The sequence below is a fragment of the Rhinolophus ferrumequinum genome, chromosome 12 (genome assembly GCF_004115265.2).
Source record: "Rhinolophus ferrumequinum isolate MPI-CBG mRhiFer1 chromosome 12, mRhiFer1_v1.p, whole genome shotgun sequence".
NCBI classification, from domain to species: domain Eukaryota; kingdom Metazoa; phylum Chordata; class Mammalia; order Chiroptera; family Rhinolophidae; genus Rhinolophus; species Rhinolophus ferrumequinum.
In genome coordinates, this window is record NC_046295.1 from 35,496,172 (window position 1) to 35,515,545 (window position 19,374).

The 19,374-nt window shown below is 40.6% G+C and overlaps 1 protein-coding gene across 1 annotated transcript in view; it reads left to right on the top strand.

The window, feature by feature from the left end:
- PGM5 (phosphoglucomutase 5) overlaps positions 1–19,374 on the top strand; it is a 177,080-nt gene that overhangs the window by 127,755 nt on the left and 29,951 nt on the right. Inside the window, exons 9-10 of the mRNA XM_033123925.1 lie at positions 2,685–2,868; positions 17,579–17,713. Of these exons, the coding sequence (XP_032979816.1) occupies positions 2,685–2,868; positions 17,579–17,713 (319 nt within the window). The remainder of the gene's footprint in view (positions 1–2,684; positions 2,869–17,578; positions 17,714–19,374) is intronic.

Below are 19,374 nucleotides of genomic sequence, written 5' to 3' on the forward strand. Positions count from 1 at the left end.
GAAACTATAGAACTCCTAGAAGAAAATATAGGAAGTAAACTCTCAGACATTACCCTTAGTAATATTTTTACTGATATATCTCCTGAGGCAAGGGAAACAAAGGAAAAAATAAACAAATGGGACTACAACAAACTAAAAAGTCTTTGTATAGCAAAGGAAACCATCAACAAAACCAAAAGACATCCTAATGAATGGTAGAAGATATTGCCAATGATGCATCTGATAAGGGGTTAATATTCAAAATTTATAAAAATCTCATACAATTCAACACCAAAAAGCCCAAACAATCCAATTAACAATTGGGCAGAGGACCTGAATAGACATTTCTCCGAAGAGGACATACAGATGGCCAATAGACATATAAAAAGATGCACAATGTCACTAAGCATTAGAGAAATGCAAATAAAAACCTCAGTGAGATATCACCTCATCCCTGTCAGAATGGCCCCATCAATAAATCAGTAAACAACAAGTGTTGGCGAGGATGTCAGAAAAGGGAACCCTGTGCACTGTTGGTGGGATTGCAAATTGGTGCAGCCACTATGGAAAACAGTATGGAGGTTCCTCAAAAAATTAAAAATAGAACTACCTGATGACCCAGCAATTCCACTACTGGGTATTTATCCAAAACACTAATTTGAAAAGATATATGCACCTCTATGTTCACTGCAGCATGATTTACAATAGCCAAGATATGGAAGCAACCAAAATGCCCATTAATAGACGATCAGATAAAGAAATTGTGGTACATATATACAGTGGAATATTACCCTGCCATAAAAAAGAATGAAATCTTACCATTTGCAACAACATAGATGGACCTAGAGGGTGTTATGCTAAGTGAAATAAGTCAGACAGAGAAAGACAAATACCATATGATCTCAGTTACATGTGGAATCTGAAGAATAAAACAAACAAAAAACAGAAACAGACTCATAGATACAGAGAAGAAATTGATGGTTACTAGCTGGGAGGAGGGCTGGGGGGCTGGGTGAGAAAGGTGAGGGGATTAAGAAGTACAAATTGGTAGTCACAAAATAGTCCCACGGATGTAAAGTACAGTACGGGGAATACAGTCAATAACAGGGTAATGACTGTGTGTGGTGTCAGATGGGTACTAGACTCATCGGGGATCACTTTATAAATTATGTAAATGTCTAACCGCTATGCTGTACACCTGAAACTATTAAAATAATATTGAATGTCAACTATAATTGAAAAATATAGTCATGGGGAATGTAAAGTACAGCATAGGGAATATAGTCAATAATATTGTAGTAACTGTGTACAGTGTCAGATGGGCACGAGACTTATTGGGGTTATCACTGTGAGGTATGTAAGTATCTGATCACCATGTTGTTTTGTAATAATAATAGTAATAAAAAAAAGGGCATGATAGTAATAAATCATGATAGTAATAAAAAAAAAAAAAAGAAAAGAAAAAGGGAGGAAGGAAAGGTAGAATGAAAGGTAAACATGTCCCTCAGCCTCCAACATATCAGGTTGAAATAACGCGATTTCTAGCCTGTTTTCTTAGTAGAGAGAAGATAATAAAATAATTTTGGTTTAACTAATACTGAGCCTGAAGAAGTATCTGAGAACCCAGAGGACTTTCCTCGTAAGAATTTTAAGCACTGGTGTCTGGCACTGTGCCAACTACGTGGTATGCCTTATCACATTTAAACCCCACAACAATAAATAAGATAGGTGTTATTTTTAGTCATTTTTTCCCTAATCACCTCTTAGCTCCATTGTTAAACTTGATGATCTTGGATAGGAGGACTTTTTTAAAAAATGGAACAATTGTGAAACTTCCAAGTTTCCAAGAGAGTTTTATGGTATGTTGTACTCCTTTCCTCCTCTCTTCAGCCCCCTCAATTCCTCTCTCCTCCCTTCCTTCCCTTCCTCCCATCTTTCATTCCACTACCTACAAAATATTTGCTACTTACCAGAAGCAGCAGAGAACAAAACAGGTAAGGACTCTGGCCTCCTGGAGCTTACAGTTCTGGTGGGCAAAGACAGACAAGAAATTAGTAAACAAATACAGAAACAAGGTAACTACAGGTTGGAGTAACTACCAAAGAGAACTATAAAGGGTAATGAGAGACGAGGAGAAATAGAGAGAAGGTATCTTAGATGGATTATCAGTCAGAGAACATCACTTTCTGGAGGTGAAATTAAGCTTGACAACCGAACTAAGAAACTATACCAGCTATTTGAGTAACTGGGGAAAGAATATATCAGGCAAAGGGAACAGACAGCAAGAGCAAAGTTCTAGAGGCAGGGGAGGGTCGGGCGTCTGTAGGGACAGGAGAGAGGCCAGTGTGGCTGGAGTATAGTGAGCAAAGGTGTAAGTGGGGCAAAGTCAAGTCAGGAGGTGGGTAGGTCAGATCCCACCTTACAGGATGAGGGTTTTGAGTCATTCGCAGTATGATGGGCGCTTTTGGAGTCATTTAAAGAAAAGGAGGGACATGACTTGATTTTTACAAGCTCACTCTGGCTGCTACATGAGGAATGGATTATAAGAGCTAGGTGGAAGAGGAAGACCAGTTGGGGGGTACTTTTCTGTGCATTTCTTCCATGAAAACAAAACCAATGATTCAGATGACCTTGAGAGGTCCACCCAAATTGCTGGCTCTCTAATTAGGTTTGTGTTCATCCTGTGTCCTCCCCACCCCTACCAGGTTTGACTATGAGGGCCTAGAGCCTAAGACGACATATTACATCATGAGAGACCTGGAGGCCTTGGTCACAGACAAGTCCTTCATCGGCCAGCAGTTTGCCGTGGGAAGCCATGTCTACAGTGTGGTGAAGACAGACAGCTTCGAATACGTGGACCCTGTGGACGGCACTGTGACCAAGAAACAGGTATGTGCTAGGAAATCACCAAAGCAGGTTATCAGGTAGAGCCGGGTACCAAAGTGTCCTAGAGCTGGAAAGTCTTTAGAGATGATGCGAGTACACTCTGAGCTCTTCCTTTGATAGATGAGAACACTGTAGCCAGGAGAGAGGAAAGCCCCTGGTGACGGTTACCTACCTAGTGAGTGGCAGAAGGTAGATTAGAACACAGGACCCTGAGTTCCTGTCCAGTATTCTTTCCACTTGGTAACTAATGGGCCAGTATCTCAAACAGATATAGACCCAACATTTCTTTCTGCAAAGTTTGCAGCCTGCAGGCTCTCTGTGTGGTGGTCGTTACTGGTTACAGATTCAGATCAGTTTCCAAGAGCAAAAGATCCCTTTCCTTGGGCTCCACAGGTACCGGGATGTTTCACCTTTTACTACCTTATCAATGAAGAATGAAGAATGAAAAATGATAAGTTTAGCCAGATGGGTTTGTTACTCCTGGTATGGAAAAAACTGTGGGAAGATTTGCCCCACAAAACCCCGAAGGAAGATTTATGGTTGAGAATTATTTATGGTTCAGAATTATTATCACCATAGATAACTTGTAAAATCAACCACAATTTCTATTATGGTCTCATCTTTGTGAATTGTGTAAGGGAAGTTGAAAGCTATTATAATATTTTTCTTCTTGGTTTTGTTTGTTTATTGGCTGTGCCAAATAGTGACCAATCTCAGAATATATTTTAATATTTGCAGTGTAAATAAAACACCAAGCGTAATGTTAAGAGGAGTTCCATTCTAAAATCCCTAAGTTCTTATTTTCTTATACATTTTTCATCAAGTACAGACAGCAAAATAAATCAGAAGCTATAAGTTTTGGGGGACTAGATATAATAGTATTTTATTAAAATAGTAATGCTATTTTTATTTTGGTCAGTATTTCATACATACTCCTTGTCCTATGGTTCCTGGACTTGCAAATCTTCCAAAGCCCAGTGCTATCTTGTTACTCTCTTAGTATTCTCTTTCTGGTCTGCTTAGTTTTATGGTGATTTTTCGTCTCTATCAAAATGTCAGTCTTTCATTCTAGAAGGCCTCCTATAGCCAGACAATTTGATTACAGTCTTACTGGAAAGGTCTAGGGTAGTGGAGAACATAGTGGTTAGAAAGCTTAAAGACCCAGAATAGAATCCTATTTCTGCCACTTACGAGTCTGTGACTTTGGGAAAGTTGCTTGATTTCTTGAGCCACAGTTCCTTGCTCATCTGTAAAATATCTGATTTGTTTTAGAAATGGAATGAAATGAAACACACAAAAGCCCTTACCTACCCTTTACACAGAGAGCGTACACTACATTTTTGTAGTTGTTTTGTTTCACTTCGGAATGCTTCCTTGTAGACTGGATTGAATTCTCTCCCAAATAACACCAGTAACTCCCTGGAGATATGAAGTCAGGAGCTCAGCCCATGGCATCTCTGAGCCTCTGTGCCTTGGATAAGGCTTTTCCAGTTTTGTACCACATTCTCACTTCCATTTCATACAGGGACCTCAGAACAAACTTTTCCCAAAGCCAGGGCTCATTTTGTTGTTGTTACTGTAAAATCCAAGAGTAAAATACATGCTTTCTAAAGTATCCTTGGGAGGTTTCTGTTCCCCCTTGAGGAAGGCTGGAAACCCTTCTTTGAAGGGATTGTCTGTCAGTGCTAGGTTCTGGACTATATCTACTCACGTAAAGCGTGTCTGTTGAGCTCATTTGTTTTGCTGTTAAATCCACTAATTCTCTACCATTTTCTTCTTCAGTGCACTCAGCATTTGGATACTTTTTCTCTTGGCTTTTCTTTAATCATTCACATCAGGTTAATTCCTCAGTTAGATCTCAAGTGTGGACATTTATTTATTCCATGTCCCCTCGCCTTCAATCCTGAATACTGCTTTCCACTTTTACTCTGGAATTTATGGATATTTTCTTCTCTCCACACTCTTTCACCTGAGCTCAAACGTGGCCATAAATAGAAAAGCGCTACCAGAACCTGCACTTGGGAGTTTCCGTAGTGTAGAAGGAAGGTGGTTGTTTATCTTCCCAGATTCCAGGACCTAAGTGACATCTTCAATAACCGGTGGCCCTGAGTCACACTGGAGCTTCTCCACAGGTCTGGGTTTGGCTCAGTGAGTGTTACGAGAGACCATCAATACTCAGTGGCATCCCCATTGTCAACAAGTAACAATTGATTCTTTTACCACAGTTGGCCCTATTGCCGTAGAGGGGGAATTCCGGCATCGTGGGGCTGTTGCTGAACTTCCCGCACTGAGGCCCACATCTCAGCACTCTTGGGATGTCAGTAGTTATCCACGCACTTCTGTGAACAGTTGAGTCTAGGGCACACTTCATGCAACATTGTTGCAGCAAATACTATCTACTCCTAAAAGACATATTTGAATTTAAATGAACTAATATTATTTTTTCAATAGTCATAAAGTACTTTGGTACATTCATTCAATAGCTATTTCTTGAGAGACTACCAAATGCATATTAGTTTTCTTCATGGTGAAATTTTTTAATATAAATATATTACAGCTTTATTGAGATATAATTCACATACCGTATAATTCATCCATTTAAAGTGTACAAATCAATGGTTTGTAGTATATTTAGAGTTGTTCAGTCATCACTAATCAATTTTAGAACATTTTTATCAGACCAAAAAGAAACATTATACTCGTTAGCTGTCAGCTCTATTCCAAGCCCATGCAACTATTGGTCTACTTTCTGTGTTTATGGATTTTCCTGTTCTGGACATTTCACATAAATGGAATCATACAGTACATGGTCCTTTGTGACCGGCTGCTTTTCACTAAGCATAATGTTTTCAGGGTATATAGATATTGCACTATATATTAATACTTCATTCCTTCATTCCTATTATATCATTTCAAATAATATCACTGTGTAGATATACCACATTTTGTTTATTCACTCATCAGTTAATAGAATTTAGATTTTTCTACTTCGAGGTTATTATGAATAATGCTGTGTAAATAGTCCTGTAAAGTTTTTGTGCAGACATAGTTTTTTCAGTTCCACTGAGTATATACCTACAAGTGGAATTACTGAGTCAAATGGGAACTCTGTTTAATCTGCAAAGAAACTTCCATGTGGTGTTCAAAGCAATTGCACCATTTTACATTCCCACCAGCAACATATGAGGTTCCGATTTCTGCACATTTCCGCCATTCCTTGTTATTATTTGTCTTTTTGCTTAGAGAATACTCTAATTCTAAAACAACTTCCTATATTATGGATTATTTAAAATTAAGATAGAAGGGGATTTAATCTTCGTAAGGAGAAACAGAAGTGTGCCTCACCTAGCAAAACTGAAGGGAAACAGAATGCAGCATCTCCGTTTGCTGTGGGAGGCAGAAGGCTATGGTCTCTCCAGTAATTTTGTTGCGTTAGAATCAGACGGACACAGGTTTAAAGCCTAGCTTTGTTACTACCTAGATTTGTGACTTTGGGCATGTTACTTAACTTTTCTGAACCTCAACTTGGGGGTAAGGGGCAGGTGGCAGTAATAATAACTAACATACAGGATTATGGAGACGGTTTCAGGAAAAAGTCCCCAGGCACAATGGCTGGTACCCATTCAATGCTCAAGAGATATTAGTTCCTTTTCCTCTTACCAGAGTCCTCAAATGACTGAATATCAATTTGCAGAAATGGTATGAGTAGTGTTTAAGTATACAGGCTTGAAGTCAAAAAGTCTTGAGTTTGAATTTTGGCTCTACCACCTCTTTGCTGGGTGGTCTTAGGCCAGTTATTCAACCTCTCTGTGCCTTTCTCGCCTTGTCCATGAAAATAGGAATAGTAATTGTGGTTACCTCATGCAACCATTGGGAAAATTGTGAGATGATACATATAAAATCCTGGCACATAATAAACACTAATAAATGGTTAACTAAAATGAGTTATGTTAAAAAGAGCATCCTTGGGAAAGAAAGATTTTGGCATTTAAGGAAACATATATGATAAGAAAAGCAGGGGGGAAATACCATACAACTTTGCAGGGGGTCATGTGAAGATAAGGGAAGGCCTCTTCAATTTATGAGTTATTTATGAATTGATTCAAAGTCACATTTATTAGCCTTCCCTAAGTCCCCCTCCCACCTCTACCACCCCCCCCCCCGCCCCGTTTGCTTCAGAAAGGAAAAGGTTTTTTAAGGCAGCTCAATCTCCTCTTTGTCCTTGATTTGAGGCTAGAGTCAGGAAACAGGCTGTGGGAAAAAAAAAAAGCTGTTTCACGTATATCTCTAGAGATAAAGAAGAAATGCTTCTCCATCCAAAATGAAATTAAAATCCTGTTCTGGTGATAAGCAGCCCCCCTTCCACCCCACGGCTGTGGAAACGTTCAGCAAAATCTATCCTGCCTGTGAGACCCTGTGGGGGGTCATTCAAGGAGCAAGAAGGAAACCCCTGAAGTGCTCAACCCCTGACGTGAATTCCCAGGGATCCCTAGCCTTGCTATAGCCTGTCGGGTCTCACGGAATTTTCGATGGCTGCCTCCAAATGTCTGAATTTCTGTGGCCCTGGGTGCCAAGAGGAAAGTTGATGTGTACGCTCCGTTAAGCAAGTCCCTGTGAGAGACTCTGATTTAGAAATACCAATTTCATGAGGAATGATTCAACAACTGGCGTTCCTCCTCCTATCATTTCCATGAGGATATGTCACTGTTTATTTTCAGGTAACATCTAGTCACGTGAACGAATAATGATGGTTTCTTCACACATGAGTAAGAAACATACGCCAATAGCTACTATGAGGGTAGGGGAGCTGTTTGACCAAATTGCTGACTGATTTAAGAGGTTTCCAGTGTTTGCCTTTTAAAGCGATAGAAAGATGAAGGAAAGTTAGGTGACTCCGTGAGGGCGTCCACTCCTGAAGGGTGGCTGCTCTTTCCTCAAGGATGAATTCTTTGTGCAAACATCGAGACTTCCCGTGGTGCCAGGCACTCTCTCCTGCCCCCACCATCAATATCCCAAGGAACTTTACCAACAACCAGATTATCTCTTACCACTGTCCTCCCACCTCCTCCTTGTAGCCTAGCTCTCCTGGAATCACCACTCCTGGCTCCATGCTGATGAGACTCGCCCAGTTCTGACAGAAGGACTACTCCAGTCCTGGTCTGGTGAAGGACAATATGGTGATGGTGCCAGCACTGATGGATGGCATATTGCCGCGGTGGTGGCATCCAACAGAACTGTGACCTATATTTTGAAAATTGTCTCTGAAATGAGAAAACTTGACCTTTCAGGAACAAAATGTATGCAACCAAGTCTCTCTTTATGACTTGTCCAACTCCTGAATTTCTATTTAACAAGATCAAAAATCATAAAATTCTACCAGTGCCGAAGTCGTTTGCAAGTAACAGTTCAGCTGATATTTAAAAACCTGATGTAAATAAATGCATACCAGTTAGCTTATGGGGAAAACCAAATCCAATTTGATTATGTCAGGCTAACTCTCAGCTTATTAATACCTCTTTGAATTATGCAGGGTGTGTGGACAGATTTTGATGTGGTCGCCACCTGGAAAAAAAGAACCATTTGGAACTAGTTCAGAGAAAAAGCACACTTTGAAGACTGATTCTGAAGTCAATTGGCTTTTAGAGTTGTTGTTTTATTATGCACGAAGGTGTCTGCCATTTTTAATTTCAGTATTTAGAAATAATAAAGTGAATTGGCAGTCTTGAAATCACCTTTCCGTCTGGCATGTGGGGCTTTAACATATACCAGGGTGTTGCCATCCCCAGGTCAACAGATAGAAGTTTATCGAGGCCTTGTCTCTGGAGGCGTGAGATGAAGGCAACTGAACGGTATCAGCTGGAGAGTGTGGGGCCCAGGTGGGGGGCTCTATCAGAGTGAACTGGTGAACCTTCAACTTCAACCTCCAACTTTTATCACACTCTAATCAAGGAACCAACTGAGAGTTTAACAATTTATCATTGTCCTATAATGTGCCACTTCTTGGTGTGTGGTTTGAGCATGTAGAAGTGGAACGTAAATAGCATTCCAGTCATACTGATTATCCCACCCATAGAATTTAGTTAAGTCTGAAACTTAGTACCTACAAAGAGCCCTCCTGTGTTGAGTAATAAATGTGTTGGGAGTGAGGTGTTATCGTTACAGGTGATCAAATCTGGGTTAAAAAAATCCCTTTTCTGTTGCAAGTTGTGATGTTGAAAAAAATCTCCACAATAAATAATACGTTCCTTTCCTACCTTAACACAATATGGGGAAGGTAGTTGAAGTTTGATTGATTCATGTCTTCATCCATTCAATGAGTATTTACCAAACACTGCAATATGCCAGTCAGCTTGCTGGGCATTAAGGATACAACAGCACGCAGGACAGTCTAGCAAGGAAGACAAACTGACATTGAACTTGTAATTGCTATAGACTTTATTGAATGGTTTTACAGAGAAAGAACTTATTTGAAAGTGCGTATCATGGGGAACTAACCTAGCCTAGGGCTCTGGAAAGTTCTGTGGGGGGTGTTATTTAAGCTGTGCCCTGAAGAATAAGTGGAAGCTGGCTCAGGTAAAACCATCTTACCAGACTACGTGCTTTTCTTCAATCAAACATAGTCATACCATGGTTCAGCTTTCCAGATAAAGAACTGGGATTTCTTACAGTCAACAACATGTTCAACAGGATGTTACCCGTGATTATGATTCTCAACTTCAGCACTCAGTGTACAACACAGTAGTTGTGGTAAATAAGGATAATTGGGCCTTGAAAACCATGGGTTAATTTTTTTTCCTAATAGCTATTTTTCCTGTGATATTATCTATTTGTCTTCCAAGAACCAAACACATATTCAGTGCTTTATAATGACTGGTTGGCTGATTTGAAAATAGAGAGAGGGAGACACTGTGTTTGATGAGTTTGTAAGTTCTTACGCTCCTGCGTCTGATTCATTGGAGTTTTGTTATAATAAGTTACCTTCTCCTGACGTTGATTGTTTTAGGACTATCTTCTAAAATGGTGGTAGATGTGTGATCTGCTAAGATGTGTGATAAGAATCTAAGCATTCTGGAATGGCATCACCGTTACTTCCTACTGAAATACTAATGTTTGTGTGTAGTTAGGTGGGTGACTGTCACCAGGAAACAGAAATATAAAAGGAAAAAGCTGCAAAGGATTTCTGGAACTAAAGGAGGAAGCTACCACTGTTGTCTGGGTAAAGTGTGTCTGAATCCAGAATATTCCATAACTTGGGCTGGTGTTGAGTGAACAGGGATCAGCAGTCCATTTTGGCCAAAGCATGCGGAAATGGACCCTGAGTGACCTAGTGCCGTTGTTCCAAATTTGCTAGCTGGAATCTGAATGAGAAATACCATTAAGTTTTCACTCTCTAAGTAGCCCTATCATCACCTAATATGGGTATGTTAAAAGGGCACTTAAGAAGCCATTTGACCTTGATTTCCCATAGATAATTATTTGCAATAGTTGGCCTCCAAGAGTGCTGGTTGATTATAAAAAAGGTTGGATGAGAAAAGCTCCCCAAGCCTGCTGGGTATGGCTGTGTAGTCAGTAAACTGCACAAAGACACTGGCCCGAGGCGGAGGGTAGGCTGAAGTCTCGGCCAGCCAAGAGGAAGGATGCTTTTCTGTAATTTGTCCACCTGTTTGTAATTTATATAAGGGCATGGTATGGACTAGCTGCTGCCCTTTTCAACCACTTTTGAACTCATGCTCGCAGTTAACTGTGACTTAAACAAAGAAATATGGGTAATTCTAGATAATTTTTTTCATGGAGATATGGCTGTCCAGTCCAAATCTTCTGCTATGTAAACTGCATATTTTCGTTTACAAAATATGGTACAGATGTTACACTGCAATATTTTCACCTTGAAGCTTTCCAGATAAGTCGTTGGGATTTCCTGTGGGAGATAACATCTGCCTTAGGCTCATAGAATCTTTCTCTTCCAAACCTGTCCTGTCTCCGGGTTTACATGCCTGGTGTGGCCAACTGACTGTATAATGCGACGTTTTACCAGATTTCAGGCCCGTGTGCTATTTTCCTCTGTAATTCATCCTAAGTCAGTATTTGACTAGGTCAGATGCTGCCAAATAACTGTTGGTAATACACAGGCCCTCCTTCCCCACCTGGCTGCAACATGTCCCAAACTGACATCTGGCAGCTCTGCATGTATTTAGCAACTTGCACATTTCCCTGCGTTGATTTACACAAGGGCTTTAAAAAAGAATCAACATTTATTTATCAAACATTTATCAGATACCTACTCTACATAAGACTCTCTGCCAGTTTGAGGGACCATACAAAACCTCTGAGATAGTGTTCACATATTTCCCATGAGGAGCAATGTGTGATATCAGCTGTTTCATATGGCCAAACCTAAAATTATAAGGCTGGAGTCAGAGGACCTAGACTGAAGTCCCGACTCCTCCATTTACTAGATGTGTTACTTGGAGCGAGGTTTTAACTCGCCCATTCTTTTCAGTAAAAGGAGGAAGTGGACTGGGTCACTATAAGGTCCTTCTTTCAGGACTTTAAGGGTCTACATTGACTAACCTGCAAAAAGTATTTTATTGCCAACAAAGCCAGTTCAGTGGGAGACGTGGAGAAAATAAATGGTAACAGACCCGTGAAGTCAGCAGTGACTTCAGAGGGCATGCAACGTACTTACAATTGATCTTATTTCTGCCTAATTTAAAAGTAAGTATGTAGCATAGCATCACAGACCATCCCCATTTAGGTTTTATTTAGCAACTTCTGGAAAATCTGGAAGGATGAACAACTTTGAGCATAGCACCATTCTCATGAAAAGCTTTAACTTAATAGTAATATTTATATGGTGACTTAACAATTTTCAAAGCACTTTTCACATGCGTTTTCTGATTTGATGCTCACAACAACCCGATAAGCCAGGCTATGTTATTTTTCATCCACTTTTTAGGAAACTAAGGCTTAGAGAGCTTAAGGGACTTACTCAAGGCCACCATCTAATCAGTGGCCAAGCCAGAATTTAAGCCTGGGTTTTCCAGTTTTTCGTCTTGTATCATTTCCAAACTGACTCTCCAGGAGCAGCAAAACAAAGAAGGGGCAAATGTGAGGAGGGGGTGGGGAATAAATGCTATGGAGATAACTGGGAGCAGATTGGAGGATTTTTGTGTGGAGATACCTGCACGGGGACACATAGTCTAACAGTCCTTCTTCATTGGGACAAACATAAGGTAGGTAAAATCCTCATCACTGAGGCATAAAAGTACGGGCGCTTGAAAGGAAGAAAAATGCTAGCCTGGACTGAAGTGCCCTTTGGATACCCCCACCCCATAAATAGCATTATCTTCTAATGGATAAGGGTATCTTTTACACATTCTTGAGCTTGTGGCTGTTCTATCAACCTGGATATTCCAGTTCCTATACCTGCTGTGGCATCAGAGGTATCACGGATTCCTTAACTGTTGCTTCAGGAATTCCTTTGGAGATTGTGTTAAAAACAATTAGTGTCAGATGGCTTAAGATGAGATACTTGTAATGGTTCTCCTGCTGACAAGGCCCTGGGAGGAGGCTTTCAGAACTCAGCAGCATGATGATGTTTTATTATCCCCCTGTGTTATGGACCTCTTAAAATCCCAGTGCAATGGTAGTATATGCATGAAATCTTAGGTTTTAAAGTGATCTTCCTTAAGACTGACTTGGAGTATAGTCTAGTCACTTGATATATGTTGTACGAGGTATGATCAAACAATACAGTAAATGTTTAAATAAAAATATTTATTACAGTAAAAGACACATTGCCATTAATTCCCCTCAAAGCACTCCCCCTCACTTCAAACACACTTATCCCATCATTCTTACCACTGTCTAAAGCAGTTCTGGAAGCCCTATTTTGTGAATGTCTTTAGTTGCACTGCCGTGGCTGCCTCCATGGCCTGAAATTGATTCAAAACGTTGACCTTTCATGGTCATGTTGACTTTGGGGAAGAGCCAAAAATGACACATGCCATATCCAGTGAATAAGGTGGATGAGGACACACCGTAATGTTTTTATTTGACAGAAATTGCCATACCAGGAGCATTGTGTGACACAGAGCTTGTCCGTTGTGATAAAAAAAAAATACAGTGAATGTTGCCGCTGAGTGCCATCCAACGGAAAGGCATGTATCTTCAATACGGGACATGGTATGTCGAACCTTAGTAACAGTGTGTGACAAGTTTCAACTTGTTCGGAGCAGTCAGTCAGGTGTGAGCTACAATTGAGAGAAGGTGTGTTTTAAAGTGTGCTGTAAATTCTCCTCCATCATGACAACACTCCATGTCACACAACGCTTCTGGTATACAGCAATTTCTGTCAAATAAAAACATTCCAGTGTGTCCTCATCCACCTTATTCACCAGATCTGGCACCGTGCAACTTCTGGCTCTTCTCCAAAGTCAAAATGATTCAGGACATGGAGGCAGCCATGACAGTGCAACTAAAGACACTCACAAAAGAGGTCTTCCAGAACTGCTTCAGAAAGTGGTAAGACGATGGGATAAATGTGTTTGAAGTGAGGGAATGTGTTTGGAGGGGGATTCATGGCAATGTGTCTTTTACTGTAATAATTTTTTTTAATGTAAACATTCACTGTATTGTTTGATCACACCTCACAGGTGACCCAGACAAAAGAGGCCACTGAAGTGCTGTCCACATTTGGCTACACATTAGAATCACTGGAGAGCTTTTACAGTCCCAATGCCCAAGTCACACCCCATACAAGTAAATCGTAATGTCTGGGGTAAGAGCCAGGTATCAATAGTTTTAAATACCCCCACATGATTCCAGTGTGGAGGAAGGTTGGCAGTTAATGGGCTGATGATTTGTCTAACATCACACAACTGGTGACAGGAACCCACCACCGTTCAACTCAACTGTTTTTAGCAAAACTGACCCTTGGCCTAAAAATGCAGGATGAGTAGATACAGTAGAGTAGATGCCATAATGGTGACATACCAGATAATTTCTATTTGTCTCTCACAACGGCCCTTCAAGGTGAATACATTAGCCCAAGTTCACCAGTGGAGAATATGAGTTTGTTTTCATTTGACCTGTGAATCCTTAAATGCTGCTCACGCCAGTTGTTGAAATGCAATGACATTCATTCAACAAGTGTTTAAGGAAAGCCTACTGTGTGCCAGGTATTGTCCTAAACTATATGGATAAATGGTGAACAAGGAACCTAAGGCTTTGCCCTCCCAGAGCTTATCAGCTAATGAAGAACCCAAAGACGTTATTCAGCAATTCCAACCCTTTAGGGTTAAGGCTGTGATGGGAACTTATTTTATTCATTTGCACTGGGCCTTGTTTTTTCAAGAGGATTTGTGGCAGCAAAAAAACATAATGAAGTTGTTAGACTATAAATAAGAAACAGAAATCAAGACTATGGAAAATATAAATAAGTACAGAGTCAAGAACAGAAGAAGAAAAATTTATAGTTATGTAAGTCATAAGGATCCACTTGGGCTAAACCTCAATTTTGGCATTAAGTGTCCTGGCAGCCATATTGAAAAGGGAACTATGGTTAGTTATAAAGTTCTTATTGTCAGAAAGACAAAAAATTACCAGTTTCTCAGGGAAGGAAAGCCTTTCCTAACACTTGGCTCTTGATGAAATGTCTCTTGTGGAGTTTCATAGTCTCCAACAATATTCCTATAGTGACTGCAAAACTGGATTTTATAACAGAGTGCATTGCAGACCCTGCAATAAAAGTGAGGATGTAAAATTAAAATGCAATTCAATAAATCCACTTCTGTCATGAGTGGGTGGTCAGAAGTAAGTTGATTTGTGCCAAATAAATGTCCAGTTGACTCTATGGCTAGAAGCTGGACTATCTGGGGGAATGAATGGATTGGACAACCTCAAAACAGTCTTCGTAATTTCTTTCTGCTGGGCTTTTGATAAGGTAGATGGTTATTTTTTCTATTTTATGGAGTAGGGTTGAAGGATAAGTATTCCATCCTGTAGATAAAGTAACGGTTTATACCAGGGGTTAGCAAGCATTTTCTTAAAGGGCCAGATAATAAACTATTTTAGCCCTTGTGGGCCAGACAGTCTCTGTCATAACTACTCAGCTCTGCAGTTGTAACATAAAAGAAGCCACAGACCATCCATAAGTGAATGGGCTTGGCTGTATTCCAATAAAACTTGATTTATAAAAACAGGTGCCAAGTCAAATTTGGCCAACAAACTATATTGCCAGCCCCTGGTTTAACATTAAAAAAAAAAAAAAAGGCAAAGTATACTGTTGCTATTCTTTTGTTAGAATTACAGCACATTTAGAAACTTGGCAAGTCTTGGTCAATGGTGGTTTTAGCCTCATAATTTAACTGATAGTAGGTAATGATACATGCTGGAGAGAACATGCTCATGTTCAGGGTGCAAATTCATTACCTTCGTCGGAGGAAAGTGCAGACCCCAAAGCAATCCAATACACCTATTCACACATGAAAGTGACACTCAACAAGGGTTCTTGCAGCACAGTACTGGGCTGGGTCTAAAGTTTTTGTTTCATGTGCAGACAGAGAATTGTGATGTTCCCACGTGGAGGTCTCACCAAGTAACATGGATTCTCTGGTAAGATCGCCTGGCTGGTCCCTTAGGAAAGAGAGATGTTGGATTATTTCCAGTAGGCTGATGTGTGCTACTTATTCCTTTGTCATCTTTTCAAATGCAAAATCTATTCCAGGCTACTAGATATAAATTCTAACCGTCTTCTGTGAGTATAGCCAAAGACACGGCTACCCTTTGGAAAAAATAATATGATTTCACTGTAAAAAGGCTTAGTCAAGAGCTGATAACACATGTTGATGGTTTGTTATTACCTGGAGTTTTAAATACCTCCCACTGGCCATAAACTAATCTGGGGTGTCAATTGTGTAATGGAAGCTACCTTAAAGGGGTAAGTCTGGGAGGTCGTCACAGGAGGAGGTGGCCTCAAGTGATTTGGAATCTGCAACAACAGGTGACGTAGGGCTTCAGCCTTAGATATTTAACCAATTTATGGATAATCCATGGTCCTGAGCAATGAACTGTGAACTCAAGTATGTCATATGTAGTGACAATGGGAAAATAGGCTTCAACCGAAATGACAGCTTCAAAAGAGTTTGTAAAAACATGGCTGTGAATACAATTGTGGAACCTTTGGGGCTCCATTGTCAGTTTGAACATAATTTGGTATGTCATTCTTTTTGGATGGTAGGGCATTGTTTCTTTTGCTCCATTTGTAAGTCCCTAACTATTCACTTCTCCAGCAGCATATGGCGGTTAAGAAAATGGTTTCTGTTCATTGTAATTGATTACTCCAGACTTGTGGAGAACAGGTTCTGTGTCTTTATATACCCAGGGCTTTGTCCAGTACCTGATGCCTAAGGGTAACTCTAAATGTTTGCCCAATATATGAATCCTGGATAATAGCTTCCTGTTTGCAAAACTAGTATCATAAGTGGTGGGTTGCCAGGAAGGGAGATGGCTCCTTTTTGTTACATAAATTGTGGCAGACCTGGAACCACTCCAACAAGACTAAGGCTTTTTGATTTAGGATTGGAACAAAATATGCCTACAAAACTTAAAAATTAGAAAACCACTCAGATGGAATCATAGTACACCTCCCCCACCGCCTTAGCAGATATAACCAGAGGAAGGTCGGCATAAGAGATTGGCAGTCAGATTTATATGGCAGGTATAATATGTTTTTTAAGAATGGCTTATTCTTAACAAATAAGATTTGAGAACGGAGAAGTTGCAAGGATAAATTTCCTTGGGAAAATGTCAGATATCAAAGTCTCCTGAGACTTTTAGAACTAACAAGTGACCAGACATTATTTTCTTCCCTCTGGACCCTGCCAACGTGTTTACTTATAACAATGAATTTATCAGTTGTCTTAAGAAAAATTTTTTTCCAACGGAAGTCACAATATGACCTAATAGTCTTATTTGTTTTTAAATATCCTTGCCACGAATAAGAAATGCATAGAGAATGGGGCCATTATGAGCCCCAAACAAATTAATACTGGGCAGCACTGAGGTACAGCCACAGCTCTGTCCCCACCCCACCCTGCTGGCCAGTTCTTATGAGCAACAAGGAAGGAGAGAGACAAGTAGAGGACGATGTATGCAGGAGCCCTCAGAACCCAGCTGAGGCTCCAGCCCTGAGCACTTCATCGTAGGGTTGCCTTGCTACCAGAGGAATATGGGAATGAGGAAAGAAACAAAGAGAAGATAAGCTTAAAGCAAAGCCCAACATCATGTGGGGGAAATCTTAACACGGGTAATTTGTCTTACTGTAATAGATAAATGCCTCCATTGCATCCAGGCTTATAAGAGACTAACTTTGGCCTCAGGGATATTAAATATCTTTGCTTCACCTCTTTCTGATTCCTACATCACAAGACCAAAGAAACTTGAGCATCTGTTCATAGTTTTGCTCCTAACCCTCCCCCAGCATTAACCACAAGGCAACAGAAATAGAATGAAGAGACAAATGGATAACCTTAAGTAGCCTCAGTTCATCTCACTGTCCCGCTTGGATGACTGTCCAGAGCCAATTATAAGTTTTCATGACCCTGAATATCTTTGGATCATAGAAATATGCTGATTTCCAGAATAGGTCTTCATTATTTTTACCTGTGTATTCATTTGTTCACTGATCCATTCTGAATGTTCTTGGTCCCAGGGTCTGAGGATCGTTTTCTCAGATGCGTCACGGCTCATCTTCCGTCTCAGTTCCTCCAGTGGCATGCGGGCCACCATCAGACTGTACGCAGAGAGCTACGAGAGGGATCCCAGCGGTCATGACCAGGAGCCACAGGTACCAGAGCAGAGCTGTGCTCCCAGCACTGTGTGTCTCCTTGCTGCTGTGTCCTGTCAATGTGGATGATTTGACTTTCTAGAAAGTAAATTCCATATTGATCCTTCCAGCTGAAGGACAAACTTAGAGTGACTCCAAGCAAATGTAAGTCATTCATTTCAGTGTTTGAAACAGAACAAGTGCTCTCTAGCATCTAGGAGGAGGCTAGACTAGCATTTCTTCAAATGACCTGCCTTCTCTTGACTGCTCTGCAGTTTGTTAATTGGGGTGACATCAAGAAGAGGCACCTTATATAGCTAAGGAAATTTTGAGTTACAGACAAACTGGGCAAACTATTCAGAGCCTGGACTATGTCATGTAAATTATGAGTCTTCGGGTATTTGGAAAACTCTGGGTTGGACCATGACCTCGAGTACCAAGAGAGATGCGACTCTGGGCCTCCTCTCTGAGATTGCTGCAGAGCCCCGGGCGTACAAGAGGAGCTATGGCTGGCCTGCATTTAAAAGTTAAGGGAAGACATCAGCAAAGTGAGGCCAGCCAGTGTTTGGCAAAGCCCCCTCATGTTGTCAACAATAGAACTAATTGAGAACTCACTTAGAAAAATAATAAATAGCACAAGTATAGCTTCCCCACTCCCATATTTGTTAAAGCTCCAGGCAACATTAATTAATACCAGAAAGAACGTACTGTAATGTTGGGTACTTTAGCTACACTGCTGGCTGCTCCTGCCCCCTTGGTCTTTACTTCAACCTGGATTTTGAAGCAGGGTCTTTGGTGAGATGATTCCTTGACATGAAAACATTGGTTCCATCTGCAGTTCTTCTTTTGTGGAGAAGTAGAGGCAAAGAAAAACTCACTGCTTCTTATTTTAAAATTGCTCAGAATTTCCAGTTCTAATTTGCCATAGCTGTTCCCTGAATGGAAAAAGATACCAGGGAGGGTTTTCTTTCTTTGTCGGTAGTTTAGTGTTTTGTTTATTTTTTCATGGTATTTTTCTTTGGAGAGTCTTAAAGAACTTGGGGAAAATGGTGCCACAGATTCTTACACCTGGCCCTGTAACTAGGAGGTCAGCCTGGAGTAAAATAATCCGAGGTGGGGACGTAGAGGCCTGAGAGGCCAAGAGCCATTTTTGGGGTCCCCAAGAGCATGGAGGGGCAGAGCAAGAGGCCAGCATCAAGTCCTCGGCCCTTCCCTCTCGGCATCGCAGGTTATCTGTGCAGAGATGGGCCTCACTCTGCGAACACAATTTGTTAGTGCATACGTTTCACCCAAGATAGTACCAAATCATGCAAGAATTGGAGGCTTACCCAATCTTTGTGTATTGAACTCTCTTCTGCACCTCATGTTGGCAAGCAAAATTAAAGCAAGAACCCGAGAGTCCAGAGCTGCGTACAGGGTAAAGAATGATATTCCTGGCCTCACCAACTCTGACTCACTCTGACTCGAAGCTATTTTTTTCCTCAACATTCTTTTCCCTATTTGCACATGATCCGTGGTTGTGATTCTTGCTTATTTCTTTTTACCTTCCTCACTGACTGCAGGAGTATCTATATATAATGTGCAGACCATTAGACATGTGTGAAAACAATAAAACAATCCTATACACATATTTTCCTTTACCCATCTAAGTTCTTCTGGCTGGTCTGATAATGAAATTGACA